The sequence below is a fragment of the Haplochromis burtoni genome, unplaced genomic scaffold, assembly GCF_018398535.1.
Source record: "Haplochromis burtoni strain Fernald_Lab_line unplaced genomic scaffold, NCSU_Asbu1 Contig_42, whole genome shotgun sequence".
NCBI classification, from domain to species: domain Eukaryota; kingdom Metazoa; phylum Chordata; class Actinopteri; order Cichliformes; family Cichlidae; genus Haplochromis; species Haplochromis burtoni.
Window position 1 is genome coordinate 671,152 of NW_024582403.1, and position 16,610 is coordinate 687,761.

The 16,610-nt window shown below is 43.5% G+C and overlaps 1 protein-coding gene across 3 annotated transcripts in view; it reads right to left on the bottom strand.

Moving 5' to 3' along the window:
• Positions 1-4,117: 4,117 nt before the first annotated feature.
• tle2b (TLE family member 2, transcriptional corepressor b) overlaps positions 4,118-16,610 on the bottom strand; it is a 78,103-nt gene continuing 65,610 nt past the window's right edge. For 2 of the 3 annotated variants that reach the window (XM_014333144.2, XM_005920815.3), the window contains exons 11-20: positions 15,969-16,136; positions 15,491-15,641; positions 14,725-14,894; positions 14,166-14,242; positions 12,950-13,199; positions 12,407-12,654; positions 11,806-11,953; positions 10,988-11,138; positions 10,749-10,825; positions 4,118-8,327 (exon numbers count right to left, since the gene is read on the bottom strand). In XM_014333144.2, the coding sequence (XP_014188630.1) occupies positions 8,220-8,327; positions 10,749-10,825; positions 10,988-11,138; positions 11,806-11,953; positions 12,407-12,654; positions 12,950-13,199; positions 14,166-14,242; positions 14,725-14,894; positions 15,491-15,641; positions 15,969-16,136 (1,548 nt within the window). In that variant the 3' untranslated portion in view covers positions 4,118-8,219. The remainder of the gene's footprint in view (positions 8,328-10,748; positions 10,826-10,987; positions 11,139-11,805; positions 11,954-12,406; positions 12,655-12,949; positions 13,200-14,165; positions 14,243-14,724; positions 14,895-15,490; positions 15,642-15,968; positions 16,137-16,610) is intronic. The other variant, XM_014333145.2, reaches the window with a different exon arrangement.

The window sequence follows — 16,610 nt, forward strand, 5'->3', positions numbered from 1 at the left end:
GAATCCGCGAGTTTCTCTGTGAGTTTCCCATTACGTCGTAGCTACTCGGTGCTTGTTGGAAGTTTAGGGGTTTTTTCGCTGTAAAAAGAAGTTTTCTTCCCACGCACAGCGGACACTAATGTTTTTGTCACTTTTTATGGAATCAAACTCAAAGTAAGGTCAGTACTTCCACGCTTTAAACGCTGCACGCTCATACTCTCTCCCGCACTCATATATGATCCATTGTTGATCTGCACACAGCTGTTGTCACTAACGTCGCACTCGTTTACTTCACTGTCATGAGACACTCGCAAAAAAATCACGGTTTTAGTAACGCAGTAACGCAGCGTTCCTACGGGAAAGTAACGGTAATCTAATTACCATTTTTGCAATAGTAACGCGTTACTGCCCATCTCTGATTATCATTAATTTGCATATTCTGAACACATTTTAATGACCACTGTGATTTTTACGACAAAGCCCACCTTTCAGCTTTTGGAGAAAAGACCAGGAATTTAAATATGCCCCAAAGGACTTTGGGTTAAAAACGTCATAGTGCATGTTTGAGGTATATTTTTTATTTCCAAAAACAATTGTTTATTTAAAACAGTATAATGTGCTACATACTGAACTTAGATGACAGAAACCAACCATCATCAATCATAATGCACTACTATCGATCCAGCATTGCTATTGATACGGTTGATATTTAAATCGCTCCACCCACCTCAAATATGAACCTCTTTCTACTTCTGTGCCTTGCTGTTGACTGAAGTGCCAGTGTACCAGTGTGGGATATTTTGATGTGTTTAAATTGTGCATTGAACCTTGCTTGGCTGGATTTAGCACCATGTGTTTGCAGCATTTGCTTGTTACCTGTATGGTGACAGATTATAACCTCCGCAGGCTTGTTTTTGGTCTGTTATGTTGTCAGGCAATGAACATTTGTGCTAAACTGAAATGTTAAGCAAGGACAGACAGTTTTATGCGTGTGAAGAAAATAGTCTTTGTAACCAGTGGCTAATACAGGCAGCCTACTGGTAGTTTAATGATAGGAACATGAAAATTTAAATGTGCTGAATACATTTTAAATGAAAGTGTCTGAGAAAGCGGGACACAGTGTCAGTTTGATAAAGCATGTGATGGCCCTGTGTCTGATACTGTTTTTGCACAATATGATAGAGTTCAGTCCAATAATTCAGGGTTATTGTCTCACTTGAGTTCCTAGAAAGAAATTACCCCACACCACCGGCAGCAATGATTAGGGTTACAACCTGCCTTTAGAGTCAGAACTCTTTTTTTTCCCTTTGTGGCACAGATTCAACACATTCCTGGAAACATTCCTCTGAGATTTTGGTCTATATTGACATGACAGCATCACACAGCTGTTGCAGATTTGTCAGCTGCACATCCACAGTGCAAATCTCTCATTCCACTAAATCCAAAAACTGCTCTATTAGATTGAGTTCTGGTGGCTGTCGAAGCCATTTGACTACAATGGCTTCCACACAAACCCGTGTAAAAGGATTTGCTACATGATGTACTATTGTACTAGCACTGTGGTCATGAAGGGATGGATAGCAGCAATTCTCGGGTAAGCTGTGGTGTTTAGACAATGCTCACTTGGAACTAAAGGACTCAAAGTGTGCCAAAAAATCTCTCTCACACACTGTTCCACCAGCATCCCCAACCTGAACCGCCGGTACAAGGTTACACTTTTCGTGTTCTTTATGCCAAGTGCTGACCTTACCATCTTAGTGTTCCAGCAGAAATCAAGACTTATGTTTTTCCAGCCTTCTGTTGTCCAATATTGGTGAGCTTGTGCGAATCATAAACTCTGTTACCTGTTCTTAGCTGAAAGAAGTGGAACCTGGTGTGGTCTTCTGCTGCTGTAGCCCATTTGCTTCCAGGTTAGACATGTTAAGGATTCATAGATGCTCTCCTACATGTCATTGTTATAGCAAGTAGTTATTTTAGTTATTGTTACCTTCCTATCAGCTTGAAGCAGTCCTGCCATTATCTACTGGCAAATTTTCACCCAGAGAACTGCTGCTCACTATATACTTTCTCGTTTTTGGACCATTCTCTGTAAACCCCAGAGATGGATGGTTGTAAAAATCCCAGTAGATCAGCAGTTTCTGAAACACTCAGCCCATCTCATCTGGCACCAACAACCTTGGCTCATTCAGAGAGACTTAAATCACCTTTTCCTCCATTCTGATGGTCAGTTTGGACTTCAGCAGACCGTCTTGCCCATGATTACATGCCTAGTAGGGGTGCAACGATACACAAAATTCACGGTTCGGTTCGATACTTTGGTGTCACGGTTCAATATTTTTTCGATACAAAAAAAAATGTTCATGCTTTTTTAATTTGTCATTTATTAAAATTATAAATATATATTTTAACTCAAAAGTACAGTTTTTAAATTTAATGTTGCTGAAACAACAAAGTAATAAAAAAATAAATATATCTGATTGAGGAATCACTCAAAAGAGAGTTTATTACAGAGAAACGTCTCTTTCCAAAATAAAAGCTATACTATAAGCTTCTTCTGGGCTATATTCTCAGCAGCATATTAAACATATCAGGTCCCCATAAGGAGAATCCTGTGCTAACGGCTGTCTAAATGACTCGGGTAAAGTTTGTAGCATGCGTGCTTGTTGTTTTTGTCTGCTTCCACTTGTCTTTGCACTAGGATGATGTCGGAGTAAATGTGCAGTCATATTCGTTGTGTTCCCACTAGTGCTGTCAGCGTTAATCTCGCTGAAATGACGTTAACGCCACAACACGGCAAGTTAACGAGCTACTGCGGATCGCCCCGTGCCTGGGGCTGGACGGCCAACACGTTAACGAGCTAACTGCGCTAACGCACTAGTTCCCACCCATGTAATTGAGCATTGTGTGGCACATCCGACATACTGTTTTACTTTAGTCCATGACGCGCTTACCTTCAGGGTCATACGTCACATGAAAACTAAAATAGTTCCAAATGCCAGATCTGAATGAGGGTGGGGGAGGTTCAATTTGCCATGTTGCGAGGAGAGCTTAACTTCTGTCTCGCTAGTTTGCCCTGCGCTCAGTGAATCTGCGTTCGACTACTCCGCCTAGGCTGCACTGTCGAGCACAGATCCACTGAGCGCTCAACACAGACAGCATCGTCAGAAGGAAAGTTGATAAAATAAATTAAAAATTTTGTATTGTTCGATACATATGCCTACCAAACCGAAAGCACTGTATGAACGGTTCAATATCGATATGAGTATCGTTGCACCCCTAATGCCTAGATGCATTTAGTTTGGGCCACATGATTGGTTGATCAGGCAGCTGCATTAATGAGTCGTTGAATAGATATGCCTAATATAGTTGCCATGATTCGCCTCCACAGCCCACAGTGATTGTCTTTAAGACACACTGTTGTTTTACAGCAATCATAAGAAAGTGGAGATAAGTAGATGGTGTAAAGTTACATGACGAGACCATTTCACTGCACTCCTCTCTGCTCACCTGTGATGTGTACGCATGCCGTACAGGTTCTGCAAACAGTAATGAGATTATGGTAAACAATGGAATCAGTTTCTTTGGTGATTAAACTTGCACCTCACAGCAAGGTCCTGGGCATGAATCTACTGGCTGACTGGGGCTTTTGTGTTTGTTCTACCTGTGCCTGCGTGGCTTCCTCCCACAGTCCAAAGACATGCATGTTTGGTTAATGGCTGATTCAAAATTGCCTATAGGTGTGAATGTCAGTGTGAATGGTTGGCTGACTCTCTGCGTTGGCCCTGTGATGGACTAGTAATCTGTCCAGGGTGTTCACTGCCTCTCAACCTACGACAGCTGGGATAATCTCGAGCCCGAAAACTGCTAAAACGAAAGTTAACATTTGGCTTTCTTCTCCACAGTGCAGTCGGTCCCCTGTGTATCTAGGTAGTGCTATCCATCTTCAACAAAGCATGCTCTCACCACTGTTACTTGAGGCTGTTACAGAGACAATAGAGAGAGGAGATGCATGTTAGGGAACTTTTCACATTGGCCTCATTTTTTTAGCTTTCATTTCCAGAGATGTTAAAATTTATACCAAAAGCAGAGCACCCACTGCCATCCCCATAGTAAAATAATTGACAAAGAAGACACTGGAAAGGATGAACACAAGTTTGGTTTATTTTTCACACATAGTATTTCTTTTACAGCACGTGGGAAAACACTTCAGGAGGGAAGACCCAGTTAAAAAGAAAAGAAAAAAAAGAAACAAAAAGGAGGAAGTTCCTTGGCTTTTTAAAAGAGAAACTTTACATGAACTTGTAAAATGGGGGGGAGATAAGTTTTGAACACTGTTGGAACAGAGAAGCACAAGCAGGGGAGACGTGTTACCTACTGTTAAAGAAAAGTATCAAATACAATGTCCCAAATATTTATGCTATACCACCAAATGCATAGCCATTATACAGCATCATTTTGAGTAGATTACAAGCTTGTGTATGAGAATATTGTTTAGATTTGCCTGTGGCTGTCAGGCAGAAAGGGAAACAGGCAGGCAAAGGCATTAAACTGTACAGATTATCTCTGACTCCTGGCTGGTACACGAGCCATCTCAGAAGTCTCTCGTAAATCTCCCATTCTGCATTAGTGCTGCAGCAAGAAGCATGGAAGAGTCCTGCTGACATTTTATACAGATGAGCTAGATTGCATACTGTCACGCTAAGATTTTCTTGTGTAAAACTGCGGCTGTGAGACCGTTCGCTGTATTTACCGAACGAAACCAGATTGATTTTGTTCTACCAGCAGTGGAGCTTAATGCAACAAACATGCAATAAAAAGTGGAACCTCAATCGATCAATCAATGGCTAAATCTATATTTTCATGTCGCAGCCAACTCCTGTTGTACACGGTCCACAGACTCAACAGAAACAGCTTATTACTACACAGTAAGGACTGAAAACAGACTAAAATACACGCACTACCACTTTGGAAAAAAAGGGGGATAATAAAAACAAGGAGTGGACAGAGGAGCTCTTTTTTTCTTTACACTGGATTGCTGATGTTGTACACCCTCTGCCCATCACCATTACCAAGGATAAAAGGTACCCTGATTTAAAAAAAAGACAAAAAAGTAGTCCCACCTGTGTTCCTCTTGATATTCTGTCTCCATGTGTGAGTGCATTCCTCCCCATAATCATAGGCAACCCCAATACATAAATACACCATTACATAAGACAAGCAATCACTATTAAAAAAAAATATTCAGAAATTAACGAGTAATCAAAGAAAATCTTGAAATGTGCCTTTTTAGTCTAAACATTGGTGATGCATGTTCTACAGAAGCAGAGAGCTCCGATATACAGTTTGCCTGCCAGTTTGGAATATGATACAAGTAGGAATCAAAAGTAAGGATTATATTTAAAGAAGTAGCTTGATATTTTTCTTATTTGCTGTCATAACAAGAATTAGAAAGACTGATAGTACTCTCATGTCTGTACAATAATTACAAGGCCTGATAGCTTAGTACACAGAAACGAGAACGGGTAGCCTGACTCTGAAATGTAAAGAAAAACCCCTAAAAACTCCTTACCAGCATCTCCAATGCTCATGCGTTTATCCACAAAAAGCCAAGTAAAAGCTGTACAACGTGCTAGAATACTTCAGAATAGATTAATACTCAGTGTAGCCACAGAAGAAAAACAGGGAGAATCATCGTTTTACTAGCCTGCTATTAGTCAGGGCCACTAATACGCAAGTAAGCTTAGCCCACAAACAGAAAAGTGGAGAAAGTATTAACCTCGACTTCAGCAGCGTTTGAGCGATCTGATGTGATATATGCAGACGACGCCCTCTGTGACATTTGTGGTGCTAAATGTGAAGGTGGCCACGGTAACGCATCCAATCTGAGGAAGCACCTGGCCAAACTTTATTGATGGCATGCAAACCAAATTCACCAAAAGCACCTGTCTCCAGCTTGTAAGGACATATTTATGCTGGCTGACTTTATGCCTGTGCTGGTTTTTAACCACTGGTTAAAAACCAGCACAGGCTGGTACAGAAGCTTGGAGAGTCACACACTACAGAGAGGGAGATGTTGCAACAGTTTGAAAACATCAGGCTTTCTGGAAAAAAAACCCCTCTGAGTTATGCATTTATTTTATTTTCTGAATGTTGCCATAGTAACGATACCAATGCTGCTATTGGTACTGGATCAATACTACCCTGACAGGATTGATATGTAGTTTCTGTCCTGTAAGTTTAGCGATTTGTATTAAATTAACAAACAGGCACTTTGAAAAATGTCTGAACCCTTTTGTGTTGTCACGTCTGTTTTATTTATAGCCTGAACACACAACAGAAGCTGACCCAAAAGTGCCGGCACATTTACATCCCAGGTCTCCAAAAACCCCAATTTTAAAATATAAGAAAGGCTGAAAGTTGTGTTTCTAACTAATTAGTGGAAAGTAAAAATCACAGTGATTTAGCTGTCATTAAAATGTGTTTGCATAGTGATGATGATTCAGCTCATAAATCACGACACGCTGCTCTCCCCTACACGGTGGTATGGAGCTGTTTGCATGCAAAGCGACCGGTCCGGCATAAACGGGCCAAAAGAAGCTGAACTCATGGACGATACTGATTGCATTGTTTGTGACATATTGACACAAGTTATTTTCAACTATTTTTATTCTGGCTGCACTGAAACTTCAGCATGCAGTTGACAGCGGTAAGGTGTTTAAGCCAGCTAGCGTGGTGCGTCAAATGTTGTCAATAAAAACCGATTTGTACGCTCTTAAAAGAGTAAAATGCTCTTTTGGGCACCTGTTTTCTGTCTGTTGGCCAAGCTACATTGGAAGGCTGCTTGCGGCGAATTTACAGACATGAGAGTGGCATAAATCTTCTAATCGTAATCTCAGTGAGCAAGTGAAAATGTAAAAAATTCTTTAAGGTGTTTAGCATCTCAGTTAATAGAAATCAATAGCTTATGAAACAAGAATTAGCCCGAGCACTTGAACACTAGCACGTAAGCAGGCAGGCAGAGATGGAGATAATGACTCTGATAAACATGTAATCTCGTCTGTAAATGAAAACAGCAACTAGTTGCATAAAATTTGAAAGGAATCGGATTAGTCGCTGCTTAGTTGGCTGCTGATGATAGCGTAAACGTGTGGTGTTAATTTGCCCCCTCGTCCGCCTTACAGTGAAGCTGGCGTGCTGCTACTTCATCTAGCTGACAGTGCCTTTAATGAGAGTGAGTGCAGCGCCCGGTGTCAGGAGAACAATCCAGAGGAATTAGAATGAACAGCTCGGCTGATGTTCTCTGTTTGTGTCTCTGGGCCCTGGGAGAATCCCATTGACTCCGCTGCTCATTAGACGCTGCCTTTGTCAGACCAAAATAAAATAGATATTAGCAGTGAGACGGGGAGCGCTGCGGTGAATGTTTAATTGGGTGCTCTATGTGTTGTGTGTGTTTCTCTCTTCATACGAGTACCTCAAGGGGGTGGAAGCGAGTGTGTGTGTATTCTAGCCTGATGCCGCGCGCGTGTGTGTATTAGCAGGTCTATGTTTCACGTCAGTGTATGTGGATATCTGAAGCAGCCCCCTTCCGTCTCGGAGCGTCATCATTCCCCAGCTCCTGACACCTCTCGCTGGGGAGATCGAGCTGCGGCGTCAGCCTCATTAAGGCTTCCACTGTCTGGCTAATGAATCGATTGTGTGGTATCAGTGCTCCTGGCTGGCGCTCCCACAGTGCCGCTCCGCACCTCCTCTGGGGGCCTCCCTTCCACTGAGCTCTTAATCAGGAAACAGCCCTAATTACCCTGCCTCCCTCCTCCTCCTCATCGTCCTCTTCCTCCCTTTCATTTCTTCCTTCCGCACTCACTCTTTCTCTTCTCCTCATCTTTCCCTCTTTCTCCTCCAAACTTTATCTTCATGCTCCACCGCCCTTTTCCTTTGTCCTTCTTATCTTGCTGCTCCCCATTCTGCCTCTCTCTCTCTGCTATCATGCCTCATCCTTGGGCTAAAAGTGGAAGGGGGAGGAGGGGAGATGGCATTTGGGAGCTTCCACAGTAGCTTATATCACAGCAAAAAAAAAAAAAAGAGAGGGGGGGGAGTGATGTTTTGGGGGTAAGAGTCAGGAGGACTCAAGACGACTGAGACGGAGGTGCTGCTGTTGCTGATGTAATGAGGATCAGGAGTGGTTGGCAGAGTGTCCCGCCCCTAAAATCTCCACCTTGTCTCTTCCCATCTTGTCCCGGCCCTCAGTACACCACCTCGTACACCGTGGCCTTCTTGTCCCCAGAGCCAGTTACTATGTACTTGTCGTCTGGGGAGACGTCACAGCTCAGCACTGATGAAGACTCCTTGGACTGGGAGTGTTCGAGAGGTGGGGGGTGGGGTGAGAGAGAAAGCAAGAGGGATGTGATGATAAATGGATGAAGACAGATGGAGAGAAAGGAACACAAAGAGATGTTAGAAAAGATGTGACTCATCATTTAATACTCAATCATACAAGACATATTTGCATTTCAAAACAGTCGGCAATTATTTCCAAACAGACAACTCCACAGCTCCAGGATGCTGACTCATTCGTCTGCTCCAGTGTGAGACACTGCCACATTAACTCCAGGTTTTAAGCAGCATAAGCCTTGTAGCCTCAACTGGAAAAATGCACAATCCTTCCCTTTTATTCGCTCTCTTTTCCCCCCTGTATCCCAAAGCCAGACCTGGGCACCTGGCTTTAGATGATCTAAAGCTACTTCTAAACCCCACCTCCCCCTTTCACCTCCTTTCCCCCCTACTGTTCCATCATCATTTATCTTCCTCCCTTTCCTCCCAGACTCTCCTCCTCCTCCACCACCGCTCTCTATCCTCTTAGGCTCCCCTTTCACTCAGGCCCCAGCTCTCGTGTCGACTCCTCCTCTCCCTCTCTAAACTTCTCTGCCCTCTCCTCCTTTCCTCGCTACAAGCTCAGCGGGGCTGTCAATCATCAGGGCACTGGTGAGAGGCCATTTCACACAGGAATCCTCAAACTATAACAAGATAGCAGGAGGGGGGGCAGTGACAGGTTAAAGGATGAGTTTGAAGATGAGAAAAGTAAAGAAGACATTGAAAAACCCAGAGAAACTTAAAACTCTGATTTACTTTTTGGATGTCTGTGACTTTTGTCTGCTTTCTGGAAAAAGAGTCACAGGGTTTATTTGATTCATCTTTTAGCCTAAAATGTTCGGTAACACATTAGTTACGAAGTGAACGAGCTAAAAATAAGTATCATTATTTAAGAACTTGTATATAAAAAAAACATCTTTGTGATTGAAAATGTGAAGCTGCATGCTACCATGTGACGTGAACACGGTGGCATGTACCTGGCAGCACAGATTTTCAGCTAATGTGCCATTTAACTGTCATATTTAAAATTTATAGCAGGGAGAATGAGCATTTATAAAAAGCAACATTTCAGAATGATAACACAGCTTGTTTTGTTGAGCCAATACCGCTGAAAGGATGAGAGCATGTTTGGCATTTCGGTGCGAAAAACAGCTCAATAAAAGCTGAAAAAAGGAAGAGGGGAAACCTTCATGGTGTGAATACCGGCTGGACAGTGAAACAAGTGGATGTCTGTTCTCCCTGTGCACCGCAAATAGTCGCTTCTCTAAACTCACTGATTTAAGAGAACTTTTTGCACTGCACAAAAGTCGCCCTCATTAAACTTTCTGAACTCGAGACTCATCGGACTGTTCCATCTGTTTTCTTTCAGTCTGCATATGTTGATTGGATTGTACTCTTTATGACCTTTGTCCTTTTCCAGTTTCCCTTGAGAGAAAGCAAACAAAGAGAGTGATGCCACACACCAGCTAAAGGACGTGAATGAAAGCGAGCATGAGGAGAAAGAGGGGGAAACAGGAAATAAAATAAAGGAAGGCGATGAAAGCAAAGGACAGTAATAAAAAGGACAAGGTCAAAGAAGAAAGTAGATCCAGGCAGATTTGGAGGAAAAGATAAAAATGAGCAGAGGGAGGGAGGACAACAACAAACAGAGAGGAAAAATAAGACAAGAGCGAAACGGCGCTTTGAAAAGAGGCAAGGAGGACAGCGATGAAGAGGAGCGAGAGAGAGAGAGAGCAGCTCTGTTTAACACAGTGACAGGAGGGAGCTGTTTGGCAGGAGGAACATTTGGCATTTGGATAACAAAGCAAGATAGCCAGTATTCTCCTTTCAGTCCACGGGGAAAGACGGGAGCCGCCAACCCTGCTGCCCACTGTAGCTTACAGAAATATGACAACCACACTGTTTTACACACGCACACACACACACACACACTGCTCAGCTTAAATGTGCCTTCGTCTCTCGAGTTTCATTCACACCCAGATGTACTCGCTCAGCTAAAAATATTCCCTGCATATTCATGTTTCAACATTTCCTCCAACGAAGCAACTGAACGAAATGGAAAGATGGTGTTTGTCGTGTTTTGATTCACTGTGTGTGTTTGTGTGTGTGCGTCAGTCTGCACCATCTGATAAATCTCCACAAGTCACCTTGGATCAACAAATCTGAAAGTGAAAAAAATAGAGGTTTATCACGCTCTCTCCCTTTGAACCCTGTCATCTCTCTCTCTTTTGCCTTAAAGGCTCTGTGTTGCAGGGACTCTCTCCCTATGGCACACTGACAAAAGACATATCACACACACACACACACACACACACACACACACACACACACACACACACACACACACACACACACACACACACACACGTCATCAGAGCCAGTCATCGGTGCTTATCTCTCACCTGGAAAATACTAGCTCCATAAGGTGTCCTCCATGCATTCAACAGATTGTCTTTTCCTGTGCTCACAAACCACTTCCCTGAAACAACAAAGCAACAGTAACACATGTTAATCAACGAGAAAGGAGTAACTAAAGGGGAAAACAAACTACAAAGCAAGAGCGTGGAGAAGACTGACACATGTCGGTCAGTGGCTGGGATTCAATCGATTTAGGAACGGATTAAAGTGCTTGCGTTTGTACCGCAGTAGGCGAACTTGAGGGAGAGAACGCAGCTCTCGTGCAGGTGCAGCTGATATTTGTCCGGTTTGGAGACATGGAGGACTTCCACGTTACTGCTCTCCATTCCCACAGCCAACCACTCGCCTGTCGGACAGTAGCCCAGAGAGAAGATCTGGAGACAAAGAGGGAGAAAGAAGATGAATAAAGCAAAGCAGAAATCAAAATGAGGGGCGACACAGAAGGATTAGAAGCGACAACAGCAAGGGCGCAGAAGTTATTTTTAAAAAAGTGAAAAGAAAAACAACATGAGGGGCGGGAAAGAAGATAAGGTTGATTAGAAGAGAACAATGGAAGGAAGTAGGGAGGACAGATAAAAGAACTTAAAATTAGGGATCGGAGGATATTAAAGAGAAGAGATAAAGATGATGGGACAACAAAAGATCAGAGGTGGAAAGTAGGGAAAAGGAAAAATGAAAGAGTGGAGTGATATATAAACGAGCTAAATATAGAGTGAACTAAACAGACCTCAGATGGCAGACAGAGAAAGTCATTATACTGTGGATCGAAACTCATTTGACACCAGTGGTCAGCTGTAGTCCTGTCGTCACAGTGAATAGTGAATGAGAGACAAAATGTGTGTGTGTGTGTGTGTGTGTAGATTATTGTTGTATTTACTGTGCACGATCCCTTATTGAGGTGAATCTTATTACAGATGCAATATTAGGGATCTATTACCATTTAAGTGCTGTACCTGTATCAACATGTTAAAAAGCGTGAGCAGAATATGATTACTGTGTGTCTGTGTGTGTGTCTGTGTGTGTGTCTGTGTGTGTGTGCACCTGTGAAGTGAAATCGTGTTGCTGCAGCTGGCGTCCCTCTCGGAGGTCCCAGCAGCGGACTGTGTTGTCCAGCCCTCCCGTCCACAGCTTGGTGCCGTCGTTGGAGATATCGATGCAGCTCGCTCCGTCCGTGTGGCCCTGGAACTGCCTGCCGGGACAACGACCACGCAAACACGCACAAAAGAGGGTCTAAGAACCGAACTGGAAGCCCTTTGAATACACAAGCAAAGCGGACTCTGCCTCCCTGTTGTTTCTCTGCTTCTTTCCTGGTAGAGGTGTCAGATTAAATATGTTTTAATTCTTGCCTCCCCGTAGAACCGACAGTGTTCCGCACCTCATTTCCTTTTTATTTAAGCCCAGCTTTGCTAAAACAGAGCTGTTTTATCCTCTTCACATCCCCTATGGCTAGATTATCCCTTTTGTTTGCACCTGACCTTGGTGTTAGTTAAAGAAGCCACAGACTGCAACAATTTCTCACTCGCTTTCTCTTCTTACATATTTTATCTTCCCTTCCTCCATCTGAAATATTCTACCTTCTTTTTCTCACCTTTCTCTTTCTGCTCTCGTCTCACTACAGTCTACCTGCAGGGGTCCTTCTTACCTGACGAGCGTCTGGTTGTGAAGGTCCCAGACGACGATGTTGCCGTCGCTGCAGCAGGAAAAGCAGACCTTGTTGTCAGGGGAGATGGCCAGAGCGTAGCAGGCGGGAGCGGACGACGTCAGCTCCGCCTTGATGCGGGGAGTTGGCGTGGCCAAATCCCAGATTGACAACGTGCTGGCCTCTCCTCCAACAATCAAGGTTCGTCCGTCTGGGAGGATTTTACAGGAGCGGATGTAGTTATCCCTGTTCTGATTTGACAAGATAAAGAAACCAGTCAGATTACGGCTGTTGTAACTTGATCAAGGAGGGAGTGCGTGAGGCTTTACAGGACAGATGGCAACACTAGGGACATTCAGGAAATTAATGTGGACGTTTTAATGTCTGTTACCAAAGTGGAAGAGGAAACACGACATGGTCAGTAAAAACAAATCTGCTCTGTGGATGCATGCACTGGTTTTCATGGATTCACGTGCGAGTGGTTACGAGAGTACTCTTCTCAATTTTTTAATACTTGTGTGCGCCTCATTTTCTTTCATGTCTCACCAGACAGTCCAGCTGGGCCATGGGGCTCTTGCTTCCTGGTTGGCTGATGTCCCACACCTTGACACAGCCCTTCCCTCCGGTGTACACGTGACGAGTCGAGGTGCTGATGGTGACGGCGCACACCACCTCCCCGTGGCTCAGGGTGTGGATCTGACGGGCGTGACGAGGGATTCCCGGACCCAGCAGAGCGTCGGGAGGAAAGGGCACGGGCTGCATCTGGCCGTCCGCGCTCACGTGGAACGAATAGGCGCTGAGAAGGGATAGAGAGAGGAGGGAAAATAAATCAATACAGTCAGGCAGAAAGAGCAACAGCTAAAAAAACAAACTAAAATTGGACTCCTAGGTGCTATGAAGACAAGAGAGAGAAGATGAAAATCAATCAATCAGTTAGCGAGCAAGTAAAAGCAGAGTGCTAGGGGTAAATACACACAACTCATTAATGACCACAAATATGTCAGTGGGCAGTGTGACGTGTGACAACACCATAATGGCCTTGAAACTCCAGCAGTATTTCCCCGAACTCTGGCAATTACTGGGCTCACCGTAGCTACGGGCAGGAATGCATAATGGCAGATTATATTACAGGGCAGAGTCAGCGTGGCTTTGCTAATGGCTGATCGATACTGTAGCGGTTGGAAGCCGAGGCTGCTTTATGATTTCAAATTAGCGCCGCAAGAATGAATTGCCACTCTGCAATGAATGACAAAAACAACACAATTCCTCAGTCTGCAAATTTGTCTGAGTAGGTGCCGGGACATTTAAAAATCACACCAGCATTTCAGACATCAAAAAAGGTTCATGGACATCTTTGAAATGCCCTCTATTTTCTTTTAAAAACACAAAGAGGAGCAGCTACAGTTCATCCTGATTCCCATCCAAGGCAAATATTTGTGGGTTATCACTGAGCTAATATTTGAAGTGTGTTCCTGTTGTGTTGTTGTCCTTTTCTGCTGTTCTATAAGCACCATCAGCTAAAAATAAGATTAAAAATGTAACTGCTTCATTCAATTATACAGCACATCCATGCAAAATAAATACAATACTAATGCTATTACACGTGCCTCAAAACTGTAGATGGTTTTAATTGCAAAACAGAAAAAGACTCCGCTTTAGATAAAATTTGCAGCACATTGAATCATTATATTTGATCTCTCTTCACGCTTGAGCATCGTCTAATCTGGGCTTGTTTTAGTGCGCGACAGAAGCTCTGACTTACGGCTTGCCACCAGAGGAACCAGGGAGAGAGGAGGGCAGCCCCGGGGCCCTTAGGTGAGACCGAGAGTCATACGCCACCTGGTGGAAAGTAAAGCGTGAACAAAAAAGTGACAGACTGGCAAAGGCTACTTTAAAGATTCAGAATGATTTCCAATTATCATCCAAAGGTGCAAGAAGTTATCCAGTAGAATCTATTTTCCAAATAAATAAAAATAGTTGCAATTTAAAGCGATTAGAAGGGACGAATTTATTCTTCTACATCAGACTTTAACTGGACTCTTTCAGCTCCTTCTTGTTCACCCACGTTTCCTGATATGTAACATAGATGCAATCCATCAAGACAAGACTCTTTGTAGTAAAGTTTCTCTTCTCTATGACTGTAGCACTATATGAAAGTGAATTTGAGGATGTAAATGTGACGGCTTCGAGTATATAACGAATGCAGTTGATGGCGCAGAAGTGATTCATCAAGTTTTTGAACAGTGCTACAAAAGTCAAAAGTTTGCATCTGAACAATAAATCAGAGCTTGACAGAGAAGATAAATTTGGCCTTTACACACCATGGGGCTTCTGGAGTACGCGCTGGCCGCGGCGCTGATTTGCGGGGAGAGAGTCAGAGCCCCTCCGAAGCCTCCTGGGCTGGCCAGCTCCCCATTCAGTCCTGCGTGGGACACCACGCCAAAATGAGCCGGGTATGAACCGGGGGGCACAGACATGGGACTGCGGAGAGCTAGGGAGGGAGGGAAAGAGGAAGGAGGAATTGAAGGATGGGATGAAGGGAAGAACAATGCACAGTATACAAGCACAGACACAGTCACAGAGGGACTGAGAAGAATGGAAAATGTTTCATTTCACTAAACTTTGTTTATACACCGAGTTTGACACCAGACCAAGAAGCGCTCAAATCCACACTGTATCCACATTATTAAGTATATCAACTTTGCTTTGATCATATTCAGCAAATTTGCAACAAAACCGTAGAGTAAGCAAGATTATTCAGTATATAAGTATAAACAAATGTGGAAATGAAAAAAGTGGGATAAGAGGTTAAAATGCATGAAGGGCAGAGGTCAGCTGGGTACAAAGCCTGAATTAAAAGATTGATTTGACCTAATTAGTCGTATGAAAAAGACCTGCAGTAAAGCAGCTCAGTTTGAAAGTCAAGGGCAGTGGTACTGTGATGATCTGTACCATTTACAAATACTAAAAAACAGTGTCGCCATAGCTTAGTAACAGAGAGGGCCTTTATCTACAGTGAAATTATAATAACCAGTTATTTTAGATTTAAATTACAGCAGGCTTGTCAGTCAGTCAGGAGAGTCTCACCAAGGGGATCTGCACTGGTTGCTGCTTTGCTGACTAGGCGAAGGCAGGAGGTGCTGGGACCAGGAGCTCCTGGTGTTCCTGGGGTAAGGGCCTCACGGTGGGATGGGGACGGGGTGCCAGACTTAGACAACGGGGACTGGGACTTATCCATCTGCAGAGATGTCAAACAATAAAAAAGAAAGTGGGAAAAAAGGAACATGGCCGATCCGTCGCAGTAACCTCCAGAATGACACTGCTTAAACATTCTCGGTGTGAAAAAAAACAAAACTTTTGTTTTGTATCAGAGCCATTTAGTGTGCATAAATTAGTAATGTATGAGCTTTTTTATAACCCCAGAGCAAAACAATATGATAGTGTAATATACATCAGCAATGAATGGCCTAAGGGTAAAAAGTGAAGAGATTTTCTACTGGAAATGTTAAAAATTACAGTGCTTTGTAAGCAAAGTAGGGATTTTTATAGCAACTGTTTATCTTACCTGTCCAGGGTCCTTGGCTTTGCCTGTGGTTGGGCTGCGGGGGTTTGGCGTGGACGGTGCCTCTCCTGTGCTCGAGGACCCTGGAAGCTCTTTCCTCAGAGTGGGGGCCCGGTCTAACCCATTCCCATGGGGTGAGTGAGGAGGGCTGCCTGCGGGAGAGTTAGGCTCCTGAGCGACAAAGAGAGGTGAGAAAATATTTAATGTTCTACATGAGTATAAAAGAGATCTTATTTCTGATCGCACAATGCTTTCTTTGTTCTCTTTCTATCCTGATCTTCAAAGCTCTGCATTCTTCCACTGTGGCATATTGTCTTTCAAGACGTGACCTTCGTTCTCATTTCTGCAGTTCTTCTATAACAATTTTACCAATATATGTATACATGTCTTGTTGAAGCCAACGTGCACGTGTGAAAAAGTGCTCTGAATGATAGTTGAGTGTCATAGTTGCATTAAAAGATACTCCGAGGAGTCGGCTGGGCGGTTTATCTTTAAAAATTACGTTGAATTTTAAGCCTTTCTTTTTGACATCTCAGTGAATCAGAAGTGCACATCGTTAACCAAAGAGGCGAGCTGAGGCCTCATGCACACAGCCCTACAGATCAGGCGGTCAGCCAAAAGGCCATCAGGAAAAAAGAAAAGGAA